The 25,474-nt window shown below is 45.3% G+C and overlaps 1 protein-coding gene across 1 annotated transcript in view; it reads left to right on the top strand.

The window, feature by feature from the left end:
- LOC115089403 (serine/threonine-protein kinase SBK1-like) overlaps window positions 1-25,474 on the top strand; it is an 84,490-nt gene that overhangs the window by 53,933 nt on the left and 5,083 nt on the right. Inside the window, exon 3 of the mRNA XM_029597495.1 lies at window positions 7,973-8,175. Within this exon, the coding sequence (XP_029453355.1) occupies window positions 7,973-8,175 (203 nt within the window). The remainder of the gene's footprint in view (window positions 1-7,972; window positions 8,176-25,474) is intronic.

Raw genomic sequence — 25,474 nt, 5'->3', positions numbered from 1 at the left:
AGCCCAGGCCAGGGCTTTACTGACTAAAAGAGACAGGATGTACGTAGTTTTGGACAATACATCTGGGAAGTAGGTAGGCTGTAAGGAGAAGGGCATACAGCACTGATTCAGGAAGCCTCTGCATAGTAGGGGATCACCTGTAAAACGAGTGGGTGCAGGCAAGGGCACTGAAAGACTTACGGATCCAGTAGGTGAAGACTTAACGCCTTCATTCCTGGAGGAGTCAGTTGATATCATCCATTATAGATCAATGCTTTTTGTAATTTTTGTCCAGGAAATAGATGAAGACAAGATCTTTAAAGCCTTTTTTAAGAATAAGGATTAAGCATTTTGTGGGCAGAGGACTCTAGTATTTCCTGACATCTCCAGATCTACTCAGATCAGACGGAGACATGTCCTTTCCCTGAAAGGTAAATTAATAGCACTAGGTGCTAATTTCTTTTTGAAATATCTTTGCTTGTGTTTGATTACTAGGGATGTGAATCGTTTTTTGACGATTTAAAATATCATCCGATATATTTTAAATCGTCAAAAATCGTTAGGGCCACGATACAACACCAATTCCCCCGATTTATCGTTAAAAAATCGTAAATCGGGGGAAGGGGGAGGGCAGGAACTTACTTACTTGCCCTAAACCAATGGCAGGAAAACCGGCACACTAAAACCCCCTAAAACCCACCCCGACCCTTTAAATTAAATCCCCCACCCTCCCGAACCCCCCCCCCCCCAATGCCTTAAATTACCTGGGGGTTCAGCGGCGGTCCGGAACGGGCTCCTGCAATTGAATTGTGTTGTCTTCAGCCGGCGCCATTTTGCAAAATGGCGGCGGCCATAGACCAACACGATTCGACTGCAGGAGGTCGTTCCGGACCCCTGCTGGACTTTTGGCAAGTCTTGTGGGCCTCCTGACCCCCACAAGACTTGCCAAAAGTCCAGCGGGGGTCCGGAATGACCTCCTGCAGTCGAATCGTGTTGGTCTATGGCCGGGGGTTTTAATTTAAATGGTCGGGGGTGGGTTTTAGGGGGTTTTAGTATGTCGGTTTTCCTGCCATTGGTTTAGGGCAAGTAAGTACTTCCCTCCCAAAGTTGATGAAGTATTAAGGCATTTGGGGTGGGGGATTTAATTTAAAGGGTCGGGGGTGGGTTTTAGGGGGTTTTAGTGTGCCGGCTCACGATTTTAACGATTTTCACGATATTTTAAACACCCAAACGGCAACAATACGATTCCCTCCCCCTCCCAGCCGAAATCGATCGTTAAGACGATCAAGGACACGATTCACATCTCTATTGATTACCTATCAAGGGAAAAAATTTAGTTTCTCTGACCCTCTTCACCTAGAAACCTTTTTGTCAGATAGGAATCATGGAATTGGTAATATAGATGATCAAAATAAAGAATAAATTACTCTCCTCACTCTAGATTTATATAATTTGGTAACATAATGTATTAATATTATGTTAAATCATTATTTTGCTTCCCCCCCCCGATTATGGTTGATTACGTAGAATTTTTTTTTCTTTTTATTGGTGTGTAATTATGAGAAGTAAAATACATGATCTGTATTCTATTACCTGTATCTATGTTTAAAACATGGAAAAATTTAATGAAGTATAAATTTAAAAAAAAGAATATTGGTGGCTGGTTCCCAACTATTCTCTTCTGGTCCAAAACCCTCCCAAGAGAGAAGGTACTCCCATTTCTTCCCACATTTTCGCACATCAAGGACATCTCACACTTGATAAACTACATCAGCCTCGGAAGACAGTGGTTGTGGCTCGGGCAGCTTCTTTGAGAATCTGGATAGCACCAAGGGCTTTAGTAAAGATACATGAAAGGCGTTGTGGATCTTGAGAGAAGGTGGGAGCCGGAGCTTGTAAGTAACCGAGCCCAACCAGCAGAGAACCGGAAACGGGCCGATGTATCTGGGATCGAAACGTGAAGATGGGAGCTTGAAGCGGATAAATCGAGTGCTGAGCCACACTTTGTCACCCGGTTTGAAATGAGGGCCTGCACAGTGATGGGCGTCAAAGAACTTCTTGGCCCTTTGGGTTGCTTTTTGTAGTAATTGTTGAGTACTATTCCAGAGCTGGTGTAACTCTTGGGTGGAAGACTGAACCGCAGGTGAAGGAACGGATAATGGTAATGGTAGAGGAGGAAGAGGTTGTTGTCCACAGACTACCTGGAAGGGTGAGGAGCCAGTGGATGATGAGGGATGAGAATTTAATGCGAACTCCGCCCATGGAAGGAGATCTGGTCAATCGTTTTGCCGGAGGTTGACATAGGCACGTAGGAACTGCTTGAGAATCCTATTGGTTCTTTCCGCTTGCCCATTGGACTGAGGGTGATATGCGGAGGTGAAGTCCAGAGAGACGTTGAATTTTCTACAAAGGGACCTCCAAAAACAGGCTGTAAACTGAACTCTATGGTCAGACAGGATGTGCTTAGGAAGACCATGGAGCCAGAACATATGGCAGATGAAAAGCTGAGCAAGTTGTGGGGCCAATGGAGGGCCAGGCAAAGCCACAAAGTGGGCCATTTTAGAAAAGCGGTCCATAATGACCCAGTTAGTGTTGTTGCCACCAGAGAGTGGAAGGTCGACAATAAAGTCTGTTGCAATGTGGGTCCATGGCTTGCTAGGGATAGGTAAAGGTTGTAAGAGACCCCACGGGCGTCCCACTGGAGGTTTGTGGTGAGCGCAAGTAGGGCAAGACTCCACGTAGGCTTGGGCATCCTTCCTCATGGTTGGCTACAGTAGAATCATTGGAGGGCAGCCAAGGTTCTGGACTGCCCGGGTGCCCTGAGGTGAGGGAATCGTGAGCCCAGCGAAGTACTCTCTGGCGCAACTGGTGCAGAACCACCATCTTCCCTAGTGGGACCAGGTAAGTGGCAGCCAGGATGACCTTTGCAGGGTCTATAATGTGGTGAGGAGGGTTCGGAAGGTCCCCAGGGACAAAGGACCTAGAGTTAGCCTCAGCCCGACAGTTCTTATTGGCTGGTTGGTAGCAAAGCAGAAAGTTAAATTGGGTGAAATAGAGGGCCCAGCGGGCCTGACAGTGATTCAAGCGTTGAGCCCGGTGCAGGTACTCGAGGTTCTTGTGATTGGTGTACACTGTGATCTGATGCTGAGCTCCCTCGAGCCGGGGACACCACTCTTTGAAGGCTAATTTAATAGCCAGGAGCTCCTTATCTCCTATAGTGTAGTTGCATTTAACAGGAGAAAAACATCTACAGAAAAAGAAGCATGGATGTAGCATTTAAGTGGCAGAGTACTGGCTTAAGACCGCCCCAACTCCCTCATTGAGGCGTCAACCTCGACAATAAACGGATGTCTGGGATCAGGATGTAGAAGGCATGGCTCAAGGAAGAAGGCGGTTTTAAGGTCTTGAAAGGCTGTTACGGCCTCCGGTGACCAGAGAGAGACAGATTGGAGCCCTTGCGGGTCATGGCCATAAGAGGTGCGGTCAGAGTGGAGAAGTGATGGATGAAGGAATGATAGTAATTGGCAAAGCCAAGAAACCTTTATAGAGACTGAAGGCCTGTGGGCTGAGGCCATTTCCGGATGCTTTTTAGCTTCTGAGGGTCCATTCGGAAACCTTGGCTCGAGACGATGTATCCAAGGAAGGCTATGATCTCTTGCTCAAAGGAACACTTTTCTAGCTTTGCGTAGAGCTGGTTTTCTTGGAGACGCTGGAGAACGCAGGCAACGTCCTGACGGTGGCTTTGCAGATCTTTGGAAAAAATTAGGATGTCATCGAGCTACACTACGACACATTGGTACAACATATCTCTGAAGATCTCGTTCATTAAGTTTTGGAAGACAGCGGGGGCGTTGCAGAGGCCAAATGGAATCACGAGATATTCGTAGTGGCCGTCTCTTGTATTAAATGCTGTCTTCCACTCGTCTCCCTTGAGGATACGACACAGGTTATACGCTCCTCTGAGGTCTAATTTGGAAAACATTTTCAGCCCTTGGAGTCTATCGAAGAGCTCGGAAATGAGAGGAAGAGGGTAACGGTCCTTCTGGGTGATCTCATTCAAACCCCGGTAGTCGATGCAGGGACGGAGTGAACCGTCTTTCTTCCCAATAAAAAAAAACCTGCTCCGGCGGGAGACTTGGAGGGTCGGATGAATCCTTTGGCCATGTTCTCGTGGATGTATTCTGACATAGCCTGCACCTCCATGAGGGACAGCGGGTAAATTCTGCCCTGTGGAGGCTCTGTATTGGGAAGCAAATTGATAGTGCAATTGTAGACTCGGTGCGGAGGCAGGGTGTCGGCGGCCTTCTTGGAGAAGACATCAGCGGAAGCTGAATATTGAGGAGGAAGGCCAGGAGGTAGAAGTGAGGTATTAAGGCAAAGCCGGGGCGAAACAGACTCCAGGCAGTTGGAATGACAGGCGGGCCCCCAGTGAGAGAGCTGCAGCGTGGCCCAGTCAAACTGGGGGGCGAGCTTTTGTAGCCAGGGCAAGCCCAAGACCACTGGGCTTATGGCTTTGTCCAAAACATGAAAGGAGATGGACTCCACATGCAGGGATCCAGTTCTTGATGGAGCGGAGTTGTAACATGGGTGACTCATCCGGGCAAGGGTTCTCCATGGATAGATGAAAGAAGCAAAGGCACCGGGGTGTGGATGGTGGGAATCCGAAGGTGCTCCGTCAGTTGCTTCAAAATAAAATGACCTATGGCTCCTGAATCCACAAGAGCCAAGGTATGGAACTCTTGATTGTCCATTTTGATAGACACCAGAAGGGTTATTGGAGAAGATGAAGAGGTCAGGCCAAGGAGCAGTCCTCCTGCCGAACCTAGGCCGGATGCACGGGACAGGCGGGCAATGTGTGTCCGGAGCTACCGCAGTAGAGGCAGAGACCCAACCGCTGGCGTTGGCATCCTTCTTCAGGTGAGAGCTTAATCCGACCCATTTGCATGGGCTCCTCTCCAGTCTTGTTTATGGGGAAGCGAAACCACCCTTGGGACTCGCACACTATCACCCCCATAGCACCATACCAAAAGATGGTGCTATTTCCCACGCTACTACCGGCGATAATGTCCAAATAACTAAATTATAGTCACATAAATAGTTATCCGGCTATAATTTAACTGGATAAGAAAGGGGCATTCCAGAGGTGTTCTAGAGAGGGGCTGAGTTATCCAAATATTGCATATAACTAGCTAGGGGCTAGATTCATCATTTTATTTATTTATTTATTTATAGGTTTTTATATACCGATAGCCGTTTGCACATCGTATCGGTTTACAGTAAAGGGGGTGGGGGGTCGAAAAAAGGGGTGGAGGGGTGGAGGGACGCTAATGTGCAGCCGGCTGCATCACGATGTGGTTTCACGATGTGGTTTCATCTGCCATGGTGCAGCCATGCCGCACACTATCGCCCCCATAGCGCCATAGCAAAAGATGGTGCTATTTCCCACGCTACTACCGGCGATAATGTCCAAAACATTATCGCCAGCAGCGGTGCCACCACCCCATTTCCCTAAACCCCTCCCAAACCCCTCCCTAACTCCACCCCTTCCCCTAATTTTAATTTTACTGCCGCGATAAGCCCATTATCGCATGCGTTAGGATGTTATTGCGTGCGATAATGCCCTAATGCACAAGATAATGGGCTATCGCACTTGGAAAATGACTCTATAGGTTAGCTGGATAACTTTAGACCTGGTCAGGGGTCTTTAACAGTCTCTCTCCAGCCCTCCACTCCTGGTTCCTATATATTTTACACTCTAGGGGCCCCCTCCTACTGCCCATCCCTACCCTTCCCTTCATACCTTACATTAGACTTTTTCTTCAGCTTGGATTGTAGTAGCATCCTACACCGATCTAGGCCTGGTGTTTTTGCCATTACTAGGCCTCTCCTTGTGTATTCTGCATTTTATAAAAGTCTAAAATTCACGTATATTTTCACTTTTGCACGTACATATATGCAGGTAAAACAGGGGAAGTCTAGGGGCATTCTTGGGCAGGACCAACAGTTGCAATATAATTTGCTATTTTAAAAGACACACGTGAACATTTTCCAACTTACTTGTGTATTTTTACGCCACATAATTATCTGGTGTAAGTGATAGTAAACTTGTTTATTGTTTAGTACTGACTGGGTGGGAGGTCTGGGTGAAATGGGTTGATTCAGGCTAAAGAACCAGGAGGGTCTCGATGACCTGGAGAAGGACTGGGCAAACTGGTGGACTAATTGGTTAAACTGGTAATTTCACTCAAGCCCAAGTTTTAAAAACCAACAATTTACATGTATAAATCCTGACCTATGCAAGTAAGTCCAGCTTTATTTTGTATGCACATATATTTTTAAAACAGGTGGATAAAGCACAAACATTCAATACCTAAATACTTAGGTGGACTAATTAGGCTCATACTTTGCCCAACCTATATTTATTTATTATTTTTATATACCGACATTCAATCAGAGATATCACATCGGTTTACATTCAGGTACTGTGGGTATTTTCCTATCCCCAGAGCGCTTACAATCTAAGTTTTGTACCTGAGGCAATGGAGGGTAAAGTGACTTGCCCAAGGTCACTAAGGGCCATATTTAGTTGGTTACTTGGAGGGATAGGGAGGTTAATTCAAGTGTTGGTTTTAATATACAGTGGATTTTTATACAGTGGTTATATAACAAGGGGGACTATATACAAAGGTTATACACCAGGGCTGTATGTCGAGGATTATATACAAGGGCTCTGTAAATATGCCCTAGGGTTGTGTGCCAAGGAATATATAAAGGGGTTTCATTTATTTATTAATTATTTATTTATGCATTTTCCATGCGTCATGCGGATAACATGGAGTCAGAGACTGTGTGTGACAAGGGTCAGACAGGAAGTGTGGTGCTGCAAAGAGAGGTAGTGGGGGGATAGGATCATTGGGGGAAGGCTTGGCGGAAGAGCCAAGTTTTTAGGAGTTTTTTTAAAGAGCTGTGTTGAGGGTTCCGATCTGAGTTGTGCTGGAAGGTTGTTCCAAAGTGAGGGTCCAGCTGTGGGCAGTGTGCGTTCCCTTGTTGAGGATAGATGTGCTTCTTTTGGTGTGGGGATGTGGAGAAGACCAGTGTTAGAGGATCGGAGGTTTCGTTTTGGTGCATGGAATCGTAGGGATGTGCTTAACCAATTTAATTTGTTGTTGTGGAGAGACTTATGGATGAGTGATAGGACCTTGTCTTGTATTCGGAAGTTGATGGGTAGCCAGTATGGCTCCTTGAGGATTGGCGTGATGTGGTCTGACCTCTTTCTGTTTGTGAGGGATCTGGCTGCTGCATTTTGAAGTAGCTGTAGCAGTCTGATTGTGGCAGCCAGGAGGCCGAGCAGAAGGGAGTTGCAGTAGTCAAGCTTTGAGAAGAGTAAAGTCTGGAGGACGGTTCTGTAGTCGTGTGGGAAGAGTAGGGGCTTGAGTTCTGTGGTAAATTATCAGTCAGCTGATTTACCTGGGGTAAAATGCTTATCCACAGAAATTCCTTTGAAAATTGCCCTCAGGGCTGAACTTTCTAAGCCATTTATGCATATAAAACCATGTTTTATACATGTAAATGGCTGACAGAAAATAGGCTGGGGCTCTGTGCTTGGAAAGATAACCTAATTATTCTCGTACTTTTAAGCAAAATGTGGTGAGGTATTCAGAGGGTGAGTTGGAATATACATGTGAACTTTTTGATTTAAAACGTATGCACTTAAATTTACCTGCACAAGTTATGCTCGCTGAAGAGGAGGTGCGAGTTAGTTTGTGCACGTCTCAGGTGAATTTTCAAAGCAAATGTATACGCATAAGTTTGCTTTGAAAATTTGGCGTATAGTTTGTATGGAAAAGGTATGTGCAGGCTTTTCCTTAATAGTTAATGATGATTTAAGGATCTGGGAAGTTTCAGGATTGACCATTATTAAATTAACAATTAGGTTCTGGAAGATATTCGGCTGCCACAATTTTTCTTGTTTTTTTTTTTTTTTTTTATCAAGGTACAAAAATGGCTTTGAAATTCCTGCGAAAGAAAACAACAAAGGAGAAGGTCTTCCTACAGGAGCTGTGTATCTCACGTTACCTGGCTGCCTGCCCCTACATCATTGACACGTATGACATAGCATTTGAGACGGAGGAGCACTATGTCTTTGCTCAGGAATATGCAGTTTCTGGGGACCTGTTTGATATTATCCCACCACAGGTAAGCAGCATTGCTTAATTTCAGTATTGACCTTAATATTATCCTTAGATAAATTGATAAGCGACATTAAAATTGAGATTATGGTTAAGGCTCAAAATTTGAGGGTAATTTTACATTCCAAATTAGGATTGAAATCTCAAATTACGAATGTTGCAGAAACAACATTTTATAAATTACGAATGATTAGGTCATTGTAAAATTTTATTCTGTCTGACAATTCTCGAACAATACTGCACACATTAGGAGTGAGTTTTTGGATTGCCAAAACATCAACATTTGGATTGCCAAAACATCAATTTGAGTCTTGCAATTAGTGCAAAATACAGTGGTATGATTTATAACTAGTACTAAATGGAATTACAGGATTACATTGATTCCGAAAGACCTCCATTTCTTACCAGTTTCTCAAAGATTGCAATTTAAAATTCTAATGTAAATTTACAAAACTATTTACTCCGATGGTGTTTAATGTCCAGTTTATGATTGCTCATTTTACTCCTTCATATTCTCTTTGATCAATGAATCAATGCTTTTAGTTCCATCATTTCATGAATGCAGGCTACAAGAAAACAAGGTTTATGGTTTTTCTATAGCTGGCCCTATCTTATGGAACTCTTTACCAAATGATCTTTGAGAGGAATGGGATTATTTGTGATTTTGGAAAATGTTGAAAATTATGCTATTTGCGCAAGCCTTTTTCAGATCTTTGGATGACCAATTTTATTAATAGGATAGCCAAATCTAAATCAGTGAGTAGCATGTACTAAATGGGAATTTGAATAAATTTAGAATTTTAAATCTTTTTAAATTATTGTTTGTGCTATGTTCTATACCTATTTTACATGAATGTAACTCGCCTTGAGCTGCCAATTAAAAGGCATGAGCTAGATCTATTTATTTATCTAAAATCTCATATTCTGTATATATTCAATAATTGTGTCCAAAGTGGATTACGATAATTTACATTCATAAAAGAGTAAAAACTGTTGCGACCACGACCTTCGGAACCTGTTGCGGACCGCAGGCAATGGATCCTGAAATAGGCATGATCACTAGCTCATGGGAGAGCGTGAGCCCCTGGACCACGGCACAGCTCAGGGAGGAGCCCCCAAGGCACACAATGGGAGGTGAGAGCATGCAGGCACTAGCAGAGCAGGAACAAAGCAGGACTGGAAGCTAAGGCAAGAAAGTCGGAACAGGAACCAGGTAGGATCAGCCCTCTGCTGGACCTACATGCACCAGTGTGACCCAGCAATGCAATGCTGGTCACTAGAGTAGCCCTCCGGCCACTCGGTAGCCCTTTCGGACCCGCCGCGTGGGAATGACGAGTGCGTGAGACCAGACGGAGGCTGAGGGCAGGAACAAGACAAAGACTTGGAACTTGGAAGGACTCAGATGAGGGCTTGGAATTTGAAAGGACTCAGGAGGGCACTGTCCTCAGGGCTCCCTACACAGCCCGTGGGCTGGTCGCAGACCACCCTGTCCGCTTGCTTGCCCTACACAACCTGGAAAAGCTGGTTATGGACCATGCGGGAGCGAGACAAGCACCAAAAGGGGATCCAACTAAACGAGACTCCAATGACCGGAAACAGGAACCGGATCCATATGGATTTACCCTCGGGGTGGCCATCTGGAGAACTCGAAGAGCTGGCAGACTCAGAACTTGGAACTTGGAACACTTGGACCACTCGATCAGAACAAGGCTACAAAGGACCTCTGGAACATCGGAACATCAGGACTTGGAACATCAGGACTTGGAACAGGCGACGAAGGACCTCTGGAACATCAGAACATCCACCGAAGGAGCTCTGATGATGAACAAGACCAGGAACATCAGGACCAGGAACATAGAGAATACTGAACTCAAAGCCATCTACACAGATGAAGACCACGGAGGACCTGGACTGGTCATGAAGCACAGACAACTGTGGAACTCCGATCCGAAGGCTCTAAGGAACTGGAAATGAGCCCCTTTATAGGGCTGAAGCAGGAAGTTGGCTGATCATGACTTCCAGTGGGGCCGCAGGTTTTTCCCGCCGCTGGACCTATAAATAGATTGAAGAGGCACGCGCCGGCGCCTAAAGGCCTGAGAGCAGGAGGTGGAGCAGGACCATGGACAGCAACGGCCTCTGCTGCGCAGACAGGGAAGCAGGCCCTGATGGCGGCACTAGGCCGTGAAGAGAAGCAGAGCCGGAGGCGGCTTTCTGCCGCATGATGAAGGAGGCAACACCGGTGGCGGTTTCCCGCCACCCAGGGAATCCCAGCGGGGAACTCCCTGCTGCGGAGGTGGAGCTCCGGTGGCGGCAGCTCGGAGAAGAGCGGCGAAGACAAAGGTTTCCCAGAGGCGGCACCAGGCTGCGAAGATGGAAGGAGACAGCGACGGCCCTCCTACCACAGAGGGCGGCGTCAGGAGCGGCTCCCTGCCGCTCGGGAAGGACGTCTGCGGCAGCAACAGGGTCGGAGGCGGCCTAGGCCGCTGAGAGACAGTGGCGTGGCGTCGGCTGGCTGCGGAGACAGTTGGCAACAGCTTGGGTGGTGACGGTGAGTCGGACCACTGGGAGCGGCAGTGTCGGGTCGGGATGGCAGCGCAGAAGGTAAGAGGCCTGCGAGCAGGATGGGCTCCGCGAGCAGGATCGCAACAAAAACAACACACATAGCTTACATAAAACAAAAAAACAGTAAAAAAACCCATCAAACAAATAGACCTAAGCTGCATACCTACATAAAAATAATGAACAAAATTTGAAATTGCAGAATATAAGAATAAATATATAAAGAAATGTTCTAATAAAAAATAGAAATCTAAATAAATAAATAATAGCAAACAAAGCAAATGTTTTTGAATTGTAATTATAGCCCACGCTGGAAATATGGCAGAACCAAGACAAAGCCAAAAGAAACAACACAAGAGTCATTAAGAAAAGAAAATGCTCAACTCTGCAGGGATATCACAAAAATATATAACAAGACAGTAGATTTGGTGGCTAATGTACTAAGGGGAAGAACTCAATTTTGCAAAGTCTGCTTCGTGCACAAAGATAGCAAATGGCGCATGTTATTTATGACTGTGTTGTGTTTTGGACATTGAGGTGTGGGCCCTTTGGTCGCTGCAAGAGATGGCACCTCCCACAGGGAGGAGCCCTGCGGGGACTTGCAACGATAGGCCAGCTCCAAGCAGAGATGGACACAGAGAAAGTTAGTCTTTATTATACTGCAACGTAGATGGTAACCTGAGGAGCAGGCAATGATCCCAGCCAGAAAAGGAGATGTCCGATGGCAATGTTCCGTCTGAAAGCTGCAGAGTGGAAAAGGCAGTTACACAGTCTCACCAGGTCCCAAGAGAGAGATGAGTCCAGTAGTGCTCTGCGAAGCAGGGTAGGCCGAGAACCCAGGCCTAGATGGAAAGGCCAGTGAGAGTAGATCCGGTAGTGGTCCGCTGTGCGGGTTAGGCAGAGTATCTAGGTAGAGAGAGATGAGACAGAACTGGAGGGATAGTACTCACTCTGATGCTGGCAGTTGTAGTTGGAGAGAACCCCTAAGGAGCGGAGCGGAGGTCCGGGGACGCCGGAGGGGTCAGCGTGGAGAAGCGGAGGCAGCCATCTTTCCAAAAGGAACCGAGTCAGGCAGGAAAAAGGTGAGCAATAGAGGGTGCAGCCGTCTGCGACTGACGGGTGCAACAGACTGCACTCTAGAAGGGAAAATATTGCATGCTAAGCGGACTTTTCAAAACTTTTCTGCATGTATTTCTGTAGTCGAATAATAGAAGGACTAGGGGGCATTCCATGAAGTTAAGACTAATCGGAGAAAATTCTTTTTCACTCAACGCACAATAAAGCTCTGGAATTTGTTGCCAGAGGATGTGGTTAGTGCAGTTGGTGTAGCTGGGTTCAAAAAAGGTTTGGATAAGTTCTTGGAGGAGAAGTCCATTAATGGCTATTAATCAATTATACTTAGGGAATAGCCACTGCTATTAATTGCATCAGTTCATCAACCAACCTCTTCCCTTCAATAATAATTCTATAACATATACCAATACAAGGGATGCTTGTGTCCTGGTATTACTTATGTACGGTGGCTATTGTTCAAGGACAGCCAATTTTATGGGTGTCCTTCTTTTTAGCCCCGTCTATTAATCTTTATTATCCAAAATTCAATGTAGATTTTCTATTTTGTCTTTTTCTTTTTTATCTAAAAAGATCCCCTTATCTCCCCGTTCTATGAGGTCGCCTCATAGAACGGGGAGATAAGGGGATCTTTTTAGATAAAAAAGAAAAAGACAAAATAGAAAATCTACATTGAATTTTGGATAATAAAGATTAATAGACGGGGCTAAAAAGAAGGACACCCATAAAATTGGCTGTCCTTGAACAATAGCCACCTTACATAAGTAATACCAGGACACAAGCATCCCTTGTATTGGTATATGTTATTAATTGCATCAGTAGCATGGGATCTTCTTAGTGTTTGGGTAATTGCCAGATTCTTGTGGCCTGGTTTGGCCTCTGTTGGAAAAAGGATGCTGGGCTTGATGGACCCTTGGTCTGACCCAGCATGGCAATTTCTTATGTTCTTAATATATGTTCACTATTAGTTAAGAATTGCTGCAATGCTAAATTATGCAACACAGCTAATTAACTATTAGTCCATAGTAAAACCATACAAGAAATTTGCTTTGCAAACAGATGTTGCAAAACCTTTTATAATATATTCTGTGAAGGGTAAAACATTTTGCAAACTTTCCTGTAGAAAAACAATGTGCTCTATTTTTCTATCAAGCTTTTTTGCATATAAGTCCAGTAGAAAAATAGTGCATGTTATTTTGCAAATAGCATGCAAACTTTTTATTGATCTCAAAGACTGACATGTAGTCCACCTATTTTCCCTACCTAATGTAAAGCTGCAGGGTAAAGACCTTACTTGATCATTACCTCTACCTTGGCTTTTATCTTTACCTTTAGCCTAGATTTTCTACTACCAAGGATCATCTGTACTTACATTACCTTTACCTAAATTCCTATTTCTTTCTCTCTCCTCCCTTCCCTCTACACCCAAAGGGTTTTCCATCACTTTTAGGTTACTTCTGAATCTTTCCGAATGAGTCTCAGTTTACAACTTCCTTCCCACTGAAAAAAAAATGTTTCTGTTGTGCAGTATGTACACCCTGAGAAGTATATGAATGTCTAGCATATCCTCCTCATCATTGTGTCCTCTAGGGTATGTGTACTTATAATCCTGAAATCTCACGCTGTTCTTTGCAGGCCATTGTTACTCGTCTATGCTACCAATTCAATTAAGATAAAGCTAAAACATCAACTTGCAGCAAGTTAGCACTTCTAATAGGAATTGAGCAACAGTGAGACATCGGGCCCATCTTTTGAGGTAAACAGACTAATGAAATTGGTCTTAACACAATTCAGGATTTCCTCCTACATCTCTGGAGTAGCATAATAATACAGTATGATGGCAGAAAAAGACCAAATGGCCCATCCAGTCTGCCCAGCAAGTTTCATAAGGTGGTAACCATCGCTACATGCAGGTTACCTCTATGTCCCTGTTTAGGGTAGGAACTGCCGCTCTGTGCTGGTTACCCTCAAGCCTTATGTTAAGGGTATTTATTTATTTATTTAACACTTTTCTATACCGACCTTCATGGTAATGACCATATCAGATCGGTTTACATCGAACAGGGTAGAAAAACTGAAACAAAAAATAAATAAATAGACATATGAACGGAGGCAGCAAAGTTACATTCAACAAGGTAGGTGAAACTTGGAGGCTTAATCAGCTAGAAAGAGAGGCCTAGGATGGCAGAAAACTAGTAATATAATACAATAAGGTAAGCGGGCTAGCGCTTAATGAACTTTGAGGTACAAGGTTCCATCGTTCATGAAGGGAATTAGGTCATCTAGTGTGTATCCAGGGTAGTAATATTTACAATCAGACAAGCTGCTTGAACATGCTTTGCTTTTGGTCTTGGGCATAGTCCAGCACTGGCTGTTGTCTGAATCCAATTCCCTCCCCCCCCCCCCCCCTACTGTTGAAGCGATGCACCAAAAGCATTCAAGACTAATCATTTAATGGTAAAAAAAATGACAGGAATCGGGTGGTACGGCATGGGATTACTACCAGTTAATGATAGTAATACCATGGCTTCTAATTAAGGGTAGTAATTGCCACTCCATGCAGGTTATCCATATGCACCCTTTTCTTCATTTCCAACCACTAACTTTAGGGATCCACAGTGTTTATTATCCCATGCTCTCTTGAATTTGTTTACTATTTTCATTCTCACCACCTCCTCCAGAAGTACATTCCAGGCATCCACCATCCTTTCCATGAAGAAATATTTCCTGGCATTGGATCTGAGTCCTCCCCTCTGGCGTTTTGTTTCATGACCCCTAGTTCTACTGTTTCCTTTCCAAAGGAAAAGATTTGAAGTTTGTGCATCATTAAATCCTTGCAGGTATCTGAAGGTCTGTATCTTATCTCCCCTGCACTTTCTCTCTTCCGGGGTGTACATATTCAGATCCTTCAGCCTCTCCTCACAAGTCTTCCGATACAAATCCCACACCATTTTGGTCACTCTTCTCTGGACTGCCTCCATTTTAAGATACAGGCTCCAGAACTAGTATAGTATATATATTAGGGATGTGCATTCGTTCAGGTCCCCCCGAATTTCAAAGGCCCGAACCACTTGGTTCGGGCTTTGCACATCCCTAATATATATCATGAGGTAAGGGGTGACTCTGCCTTTCTGATGCAGATAAAAACTTTATTAAGCAAGCACAAACTTCTCAATAGACTTCCTACTTTAACCATAGTCACTTACAACATAAGGGCTGAAGACTACCTTGCTTCTTCTTGTAAACCAGCATGCTTTATAGGAGGTGCCTTCCTCCTGGAGGCTTAGGGACCTCCTGCACACAGCTAGGTCTGCGCTTTTATCCCAGCCCCATCTGGGTCCCACCCTCTGGACTCTTTCCTGCCCCCGCCTTCTTGCCCATAGAGCATTCTCTCTCTTCGGAATTAAGGTGGACCAGGCTTCTAGCCTGGTCCTGCACATACAAAGAGAGGGGAAATGGGGTTACTCTCTCACACACTCCCAGTTGAGGATAAAGCACCAAAATGGGGGACCCACTACAGTGGCCCCAGAGTCTCAACCCACTTCCCAACCACTTAGGTCTCCCAGGTCCCCAATCCATTCTCCCGCTTACCTCTTGGCAAGTCAAATTCTTAAGGTGCCAAAATGTAACATACTGCTGGCTGACCCATAGCTCTCCTTTACCCCTCATGTGCGAGGTAAAGCACAGGCACCACTCAGCCAGTGCCATTTTGAATTTTGGCCGCAGCAGGGCAGGAACAATTTTGCATCATTCTTGCTCCTGAAGGACTTATCCTGAGGTAAGGGGTGACAGGGGAGACCTTGAAGCAGGAGGGTTATTGGGAAGCCTGTCATTTTTGACTATTACATTTAGACAGGCAAGAAGATCTGATATAAAAAAAAAGAACACAGGAAGCCAGAAAAAAAGCAAAGAATAACAGAACATATGTTAAAGAAGTAATGTTTATTTTTTTTAAATGTATCCAAACAGGAGTGGGATTTTGTTGCTGTATATAGAACTTGCCAAATGTGCTCTTCAGAAGCAATGTTTTGGCAGTGACATTAAACAATCACTGCTGTTTGCTCACTAAAGGTTCTTCGGAAGTAAAATTAATAGCTTGTTGTTCACCAATCACATGTAGAAAGCTGAGAGCTCCACATCAACATGGCGGCAGAGAAAGACCATACCGCCCATCCAATCTGACCAGCCACATCTCCTGCTCACTTTATAGTCCCTTCCTCTCCCTCAGAGATCCTCTGTGCTTGTCCCATGCTCTCTTAAATTCCAATATTGTCCTCATCTCCACCACCTCCACAGGGAGGCTGTTCCATGCATGCATCCACCATCCTTTCTGTAAAGAAATACTTTCTTACATTACTACTCAGTCAGCAAAATGGCGGCGCAAAATGGCGCCGGCTGAAGACAACACGATTTGATTTCAGGAGGCCGTTCCGGACCCCCGCTGGACCCCCAGGTAATTTAAGGCATTTTGGGGGGGTTCGGGAGGGTGGGGGATTTAATTTAAAGGGTCGGGGGTGGGTTTTAGGGTGTTTTAGTGTGCCGGTTTTCGCGCCCTCCCCCTTCCCCTCCCCCTTCCCCCGATTTACGATTTTTTTGACGATAAATCGGGGGAATTGTTATTGTATCGTGGCCCTAACGATTTTTGACGATTTAAAATATATCGGACGATATTTTAAATCGTCAAAAAACGATTCACATCCCTACTCGGCAGTATGTCCTCCATAGAAACCCATTTGTGAGGGCTGACTCAGGAAACACGGCGTGCCACCAACATGCACAAGCCACTACTTCTGGTTGAGGTGTGTGAGGCTCTAGACAAACTGTGGCCAACAATCTGGATGACAACTCACTAACCGGCCACAGGTGATCATGCAGTGCCTGCAGCATGGACACTTCAAGCTTGTGATTAACCACTTAAATGTAAATACCTCCCAATGGGAGGATAGACAGGGCCATTTGTTAAATGAACATGTTGAAAGTGTACAGTGCCTGCTCACACCCCAAGCTTTAGGGCTGGTGCACTGTTTATAGTGACAAGATTTGCAGGCATTTGCAGCAGGGGCCAAAAAAGGTCAGGGCCTGGGCCAATGGCCTGCAATCATAACTGTACAAACTACTTGTCATGGCAGCGATGCTTTCCTGCCCCCACGGCCACTCCCCTTTTCCTTGCCATTTGCCACAAAAACATAGCCAGAGATGGACTATAGAAAGAAGCGTCTGTCTTACCTACGAGCCTGCCGTCACCGTACAGGCCATCCTCAACAATTTCAAAGAGGAATCGTGTGCAGCTTCCAGGAATCTGGCCACCACGTCTAGGATGCGCATTTGAGTATCACAGACCATTTGCATGTTGATGGAGTGGAAGAGCTTTCTATTGCGGTACATCCCCTCCCTCTCACAGAGTGGAATGATGACCACGAGCGTGCAGGCAATAGCTCCCAGAACATTGGGAAAGTTTGTGAAGGCAAAAAAGCCTCTCAAGACCATCAAGCCCTGCCTGTCACAAGGAAATGCAATGTAGTGATTAATGCGGTCAGAGACTGCTGTGATGACCTGGTTCAAACAACATGAAAAAGTGGTTGGGGACATTTCCCCCACAACCCTTACTGTCGTTTGGAAGGAGCTGCTTGCCATGAAATGCAGGGTGGCCAACAGTTTGGTGAGGCCAGGCACAGTGTGGGACCTTTCAGTGGCCAGATCCAAATCCCCTCAGATTTCTTCATATAATTCCAAGATAGCCCGAAAGCTGAGGTGATGCCTGCAAACCACATAGTCCTCTAGCATGCTTAGCAAGGATGTTCATGGGGGAAAGAGAAGCTCTGTGACCCTGCAGGGCCCATGGCTCTGCCTGTGGTGCAGGGACTTCCCTAGGAGGGCTTGGAACCGGCCTTGCCTGTTCTTGGGGTTGTTGTTGTGCAGCTTGTCATCTGCGGCGCGCCTGCCGACACATCCAGTATCCTGCAACAATTACACTCGCCAAATACATTATGACTTTAAGAAGGTAGAACAGGTAAGAACAGGTGTTTTTATTAGGCCTGGTAGGTGTATCCGTTATCCTTCCTATTTTTATCGTGCATGATAATCACTGTGATAATAACGTGAACCATGATATTGGCCACAATAATGTTTTTTTACCATACCATTAAAAAAAAGGTTTAATTATTTCCTGCATAAAATCCCGTGATACTGTGCATTATTCAATCGCACGTCAAGCTAGCAGACCCTCGCTTCCATTTACTCCACCCAAACTCCTCCCACTTGAATACTAATTTAGAATTTGCATACGTATTTCATGATGCGATATTTATCGCGGGCGTTAAGGCCTTATCGTGCACATTAGGACCCTAACACGAAATGATAAATGACTCTCTAATTTTGCTATCTAGACTGTGTTTGAATATGGATCTCTAAAGGTCTCTATCATTTTCCCTTTACCTCCATTCCTCCAGGATACAGATGTTTAGAACTTTAAGTCTGTTGCCATCAGCTGCTATTGATCCCTCTATCTTCACAATTCTTAAAATCAAACTGAAGCATCCAAATGCTGTTTATCAAATAATTTGAAACCATAATTATGTTTACTTGTACTGAGGAGGCAGTAGTCAAAGTACTGGCACAACTAAAAGTAAACAAGTCAATGCAATCTGATGATGTATATCCCAAAATAATGAAAGAGCTAAAGGAAGTGTTGACTGTACCCTTCACAACCTTGTTCAACTTATCACTTGGGCGGTTCCAAGAGACAAGAAGAGCAGATGTAGAATTGCTTGAAAAAGGGTGTGAACAAGGAGGAAGTGGAAAACTACAGACCTGTTAGTTTAACATCAGTGGTGGGCAAGGTAATGGAAATAGTGCTGAAGGGTACAATAGTGCAATATATTTAAGCTAGTGAGTTACACAGTCATATACAATATGGGTTCTCAAGAGGAACACTTTGCCCAACAAATGTGATTGATTTCTTTGATGTACAGGGTATTGCATAACCCTTGCCTCCCCCTCTAGCACCCCACTGGATTATCCCACTAATATAATTTTTGCACCATTTTGTAGGCCATTCAATTTGGAATTTAACAGTATCTTTAAAAATACTTACATTTATTATTTATGGCTGGAATATATGATAGCGAAAAACAGCATCAGATTGACTATATTAAATGTATTGCATTTCGTGAGGCGTGTGATGCCGGAGCAACCTTTATTATGACAACGTGGCTTGCCGAAAAATTAGGTCAAAGCGAAAGCTGGGTTCAAAGAACATGAAGCAAGACTGCAGACAAGTGTTTTACGGAATTTGGTGACAGTCAACCGCTAAAATAGTCTCAAGAAAGTCAAAAAATTATTGAAAATTCCAGCAAGAAGCAGAAAAAAAGCTGTTACCCCCGCTTGTTTTAAAGCCATTTTGCAAGCTAACAGTGGGCACACCAACTTTTACTAAGCTGTTCAATTCCGTTTTGAATGCTGATTAAAATGGTATATTGCATGCTTTCGTCAGATTTCTGGTTGCTGCCGCAATGGAGGAGGCAAAGGTTATGCTGTAGATGTTGCCTATCTGGATTTCAGTAAAGACTTTGACACTATTACAGATAGAACTAGATAGTCAGGGAGCTGGAAGAAAATCAGATGAGAAGTTGGTTGATAAACAGGACTCGGAGTGGTAGTCCATGAGGTTCGCATTTGTAAAGGAAAAGTGCCTAGCGGAGCTACACAGGGATCAGTTCTGCCTAGGCCTCATCCTTTTCAATATTTTTATAAGCGACACAGGGAACGATTAGAAGGGAAAGAGTGCTCATTTGTTATGGGTTTGACAGTTGCTTGGTTTTGATTTTTAATATTACTACCCTTAACATAAGGCTTGGGGGTAAACTGCATGGAGTGGCAGTTACTACCCTTAAAAGAAACATGAGGGTAACCTGCGCAGAGCGGCTGTTATTATCATACGAAGCTTGCTGGGCAGACTGTATGGATCATGTGATCTTTTTCTGCTGTAATTACTATATTATGTTACTATTTACAGATGATATGAACATTTGCAAAAGATTAAACATGCTAGAGGGGATAGATGAAATGAAAGATGACTTGTAAAGCGTGGTCAAATGGTAAAAAGTATGCCAACTGTTTTAATCCCCCAAAAATGCAAAATCATGCATTTGGGATACAGAACACCAAAGGCCAAATACTGTTTTTGGCAGTGAGGAATTATTAGACATCAAAGAAGAAAGAGGCCAGGGTTTGTTAGCCAGTCAGTATGACAAAACAGTTGGAAAAGCATGGGTGCATAAAAAGCCTAATGGATCTAAATGTGATGGGCTCTACCACATAAGCATGCTGGCGCAATTATCAGTTTTCTCAGACCACTCCAAATTTACCCAGGTAAAGGGTTAGGACTTCCTAACTCCCCTAATTAACCTGCCTCCCTTTTAGCCCCAACCCTTCAATTCTTGCTAACTAGCCTCGCTTTTTTATTATACCAGTTACATGCCATCCTTAGCAGAAGTAAAGATACATGGATAGGGACCCCGGAGAGCGCTTGTGTGCAAAAATACATGCTGTTTTAATGCTAAAATCTGGGAATGCCCAGACCATGCCCGTGTCCCTCCCCTTTTCTCCCGTACATTTCACACTTACTTACGTTTTAAAAAATCTGCGCAGCATGCACTGGCCCATGAGTCACGCGTATCTCCTGGCTTTGGTGCACACCAAGCTGTTCAAATTTGCCTCTTACCCGATACAAAATAGAAGAGCATAAATTAGAAGCAAGCACAGAGAGAGACCCAGAGAAGCCCTGAGAGGGGAGTGGGGGAATACATCATACCTGCAATATTTTCGGTTTGATCTGGTGGTGGCAGTGATTGCTAGTAGGGGGGGAAAGCGGCAACAGGGAGCAGAGATGGGCAAATTCAATTACCAGGCTCCCCGCTCTGCTCTCTTCTCAAGCAGCAGACACATGTCGCTGTTATAGAAATCATAGGCTTGCTATGTCAAATTTATGGTGACACACCTCTCACCACTTGGTGACACACTGGTTGAGAACCAATGCTCTAACACACACAAAACACCCAAGCTCCCATTCCTTAACACACACGCAAAACACTCAGGCTCCCATTCTTACACACAAACCCACCCAAACTTAAGCTTCCATTCTCATACACACGCACTCCTAACCTCAGGCTCCCATTCTCAAACATACAAACATACCTAAACTAAGGCTTCCATTCTCATACACACGCATGCATGCACCGGGCCTCATCCTGAAACCTCTTCTTCTGCCACCACAGGGATGGACTCCTGTGGCACCCTTGCCTTACCTGAGTCCCAAGACTTTAAGGGAACTGAGGAGGATCCCGAGGATGAAGGGGCCTGAAACAGCTAGGCTGGAGGCAGAGACACAGGAGCAAGTGACAGCTCCCTGCGTGGCTACCAAGGACTGAGGCTAGAGGCCTAGTGACTTCCTCAGCAGCTCCTCCTCACATCATGCTCTCTGTCACTGCTCCTGCTGTTCCCCTGATGTGGTCTGTTGCTGTCACTGGCTTACTCCCCTTCACTGGCCTGCTTCTTGCTCCCACAACACTCACTCTTCTTTTTCACGACATTCAGGCTCATTACAGTACCGTGACCTTTCTCCTCCTCCGTGCATTTTCCTGCACAATCGTTTTATTTTTTTTAGCTTTGGGTACTTTAGCTTTGGGTACCCCCTTTACACTGGTGTTCTTCACTTCTGTGGCGGCCTTGTATCGCCATCTTCTTCACGGCTACAGGGATGGTGTTTTAGTTGCTGGTGATTGGCACAATCCTTTTGAAAGTTGGTGGTGCCTTTGCACCACTGTGCACTATGGACGCTATGCCCATGTAGTAGTCAATGATCAATTAGATGTTGTAGTGGGCTAGGGAGTAAAATATTTACTTTTCAAGACTGATCAGACCTCTCTATGAAAGGATAACCTCCAAAAGCAAAAAGGAGTGATAACTGATCCAGGGAAACCACTCAGACTGCTACTGGTGAGTCAACCCTAGGTAATGAGTCCAGGCAACTTCAGTAGCTATGGTTCTGAAACAGGTCTGATTTTATTTACAGAAGAGAAATATTTACCATGTGCAAGCCATAGGAAAATTCACAGTAAGATGGACATTTTATAACAGCCCACATACAGGCAGATGCAATATTGTGTGCTGAGCCTAGCGTACAGGTTAATGAGTGCCTGGATGTGTGTATTGGACATACGTCCATAACCTCCAATGCAATAAGGGAATCAGGCCGCCCAAAATGCGCATCCAAACTCGTGCATAGCTAATACAGCTCATCACATGTAACTTCCTGGTAGATGAGGCTATTAGCTACTACCCCGCGATGCAAAAACTCCCTGCGTGCCCAAGGCGCAATTTTACGCCTGCCCAGAGCAGATGTAAAGTCTTCCCGCATGTCAAGGGCTCAATTTAAAAACAAAAAACCTGCTTTTCTGTAGTTCCTCCTGCTTAGTATTGTCATGATACTAAGTATGAAGAACCACAGAAAGCAGCACCTTTCCAAAAAAAGTCTTGATATAAAAAAAAATTTTTGGGGTGCACAATATACACCCAAAATATAATGCTCAGGGCCGTGTATATTGTGTGTGTGTATCGTGCCAGTAAATTAGCTGCTGCGGGATAAAATGGATGCTCATGAACAGATCATCCATTTTGATAACCTATACACTCAGGGCACTTAATAGTAATGTATTCACTGCTTCACTTACTGCTGATTGGTCCATTCACTGTCACTTGTCAGTGAAATGACCAATCGGGAACAGTCCTGCTGGGGGTGGGGAAGGAGCTCTGGCCATGCTGTTGTGGACACACAACCATTTCTCCTGGGTGTCTGATGCAGAGTTCTAAGGACGCACAAATTATCCCTTTTTGCGCAGCAGCTCATTTACATATTGGATCAAGCACCCAGGAGAGGTGGATGTGCGCATGTTCAAAAAACTTGCGTCCACTTTGGACGCATGTTTTTTACACATGTTATTGCATTAGCCTGATTGAGCTAAAGTCTACATGTAGAAAGTGCATGTGGATCTCAGTCCAAATTTTCAAAGCGGACTTATGCACATCAGATCATTTTGAAAATGAACAGATGTCCGTGGAACCCTGTGCGGCCTACGCAAATACATTCTTGCCTGCTTGGAAACAGGTGTAAATGTACATTTATGAGCATACTTTTGAAAATTGGATGTATGTGTGTAAATGGCTTTCCTGCCCCAACTCCAGTTCCCAGAAGGCCTTGTTCAAGTACGTGTAAAAGTACATGTGAAATTACTACCATGTGTACTTTTACATGCACATCCCCCAGAGTAATTTTCAAAAAGCTGTTTATGCACATAAATGCTTTTGAAATAAGCTTCTCAATGCATTTCATTCTTATGCTTTAAGTTAATTTAATTTAAGATTTATATGCCACATTTCCCAAGGCTCAAAGTAACATATAACATATCAGTTTCAAATGCCTTTTTCACTTGAATGGAGAGTACTTATTGACCACATTTGAAAAATTGGTGACAACGATAAGACAAGTTATTGCCTTAAGGCAATGCTTTTCTGAGTGAAGCTGTGCTGGCTTAAAGTCCAAAACTGCAAGTTTAGTCCCTGCTTCCATGAGCTGCCTATTTAACCCAATTGCTTGGAAATCCCAGAAAAGTCAAAGCTGTCTAGCCAAAAGGCCCTAATTTATCCTTGGTGCAAAGTATTGGAAATATATTCAGTCACAGTTTTCAGATCCTTATACCAGAAGGGGCTATCAGAAGGAGAAGATTCAGGTGGTAATAATGCATTGGCCTCCTAAGGGCATTAGGCAAGCCCAACCTAGGAGCTGGTGAATTGCTGGAATTTTCCATGTTAGTTCTGGAGGTAGACTGTTGCGTAGGAGGTGGATCCTTGGACTGAGGTGGGGTTGACGCAACCCACAGGCGAGGGCCTGCGGGTCCCCACCATCAGCAGGCGGAGTGGGCTGAAGCTGGAGGCCACTGGAGCTTCACCTATACCAGCCCACGTTCCCCTCGGGTTGAGCCTTTAGGTACCGGGGCTGGCAGGATTTATGCGGGCCTCAAGGTTTAGAACAGGTAGGAGATTGTTCAGCCCAGAGACATCAGCCAGCAGGTGGCGTGGCCCTATCCTGGACGGGATGTGGAACAGGAACTCAAGCTCCAAGGGACAAGGAAGAACTGAAGGTGCCTGAGCAAAGTAAGACCGAAGCCTTAATAGTCCCTGTCCAGAGGACAGGGACAGAGGCATCACTGTCAAGCTTGAATGGAAGCTGGTGGCACTTGGAAGGTGTAGCAAGCAACGTGGAACTCTGGACTAAAAAATGTCTGAGGCGAAGTCGTGCATAGCAATGATCAAGGCACAGAGGAGGCAGGTGTGGTCAGACGTAGCAATGGTCAAGGCACGGGGAAGACAGGCGAGGTCAGGTGTAGCAGAGGTCAGGCTTAGAGAAGGCAGGCGAGGTCAGGCGTAGCAGAGGTCAGGCTTGGAGAAGGCAGGCGAGGTCAGGCGTAGCAGAGGTCAGGCTTGGAGAAGGCAGGCGAAGTCAGGCATAGCGGAGGTCAGAATCAGTAGTCAATCCAGAAGACAGATGAGACGAACACAAGGAACAGGAACCAGGAATCACAGGAACAAGACAAGCGCAAGGCAACTAGAACTCGGAAACCGGAACAAGAGACCAAGGCAACCTGTTGCAAAGGCAAAGCGGAGGAGCGCTGCCTGAGCTTTTATATGTTGAGGGAACTGATGTCAACATCCGGGTCTGTGGCCAGGTTCCCGCTGTGGTCCCTTCAAAGGTTTCTCTGGTGCGTGCACCTAGGGAGGGGCACGGTGCTGTCGGCAGCGTCTCTCCGCGAACACTGCGGAGAGGCCCGATGGATGGGGGCATCCTGGCTGGAGGTCCCGGGAAGCGGAGCAGGGCCAGAGGAGCTGGTGGAAGACTGAGGTCGGGACTGGCAGCCCATCGCCGCCAGCGATGTGGAGCTGGAGCCTGAAGCTTGTGTAGAGAGGTGAGAGGGCCACACCGTGGGGCTGCCGTGGGCGGCAAGCGTAACATAGACTGGTGTGATGCTCACTCTTCAACTCCCTTCCTGCAGATTAAACTGCAGAGTGTTGTATTTGTGGCATCATGTGGCCCCTTAGTCGCTGTGGAGATGACTCCTCCGATGGGGAGGGGCCCCGTGGGGAACCACAGTGCTAGGCTAAATTAAGATAGCAGACACTAGTAGGTGGAAAGCTTTATTATACTGCTGTAGATAGATGGTATGAAGCAAGAAGGCAAGGCACTGAAGTCCGCAAGGTGCCAATACGTTCAGTCTCAGATGTAGAAGTCTCACCCAGATGTTCCAGATAGATAGGACCCGCAGTGCGGGCAAGGCCTGAGCCTGATGGGTGGAGTTGGAGCACCGGATCGTAGAGGTATTCACAGGAGCGTAGTGCGGACGTCTTCCTGAATGAAGATGGTGGGACCAAAGATCCGTGGTGCAGGATACACAGACTGGTAGGCCCTCGAGGAGCGAGTACCTGATAGTCCAAGATCCTGAAATAAATAAAGAGAGAGAGACCCTCGAGGAGCGGTTGTCTAGTTAGTAGAAACCCTGAAGGGTGGTTGGAAGCGAGAGACCCCCCGAGGAATGGGTACCTAGAGCTTCGTAAGGAGCGAGATC

This window comes from Rhinatrema bivittatum, chromosome 4 (genome assembly GCF_901001135.1).
Source record: "Rhinatrema bivittatum chromosome 4, aRhiBiv1.1, whole genome shotgun sequence".
NCBI lineage: Eukaryota > Metazoa > Chordata > Amphibia > Gymnophiona > Rhinatrematidae > Rhinatrema > Rhinatrema bivittatum.
Note: the sequence above shows the minus strand (reverse complement) of the source record. Positions and strands in the feature narration are given on the sequence as shown.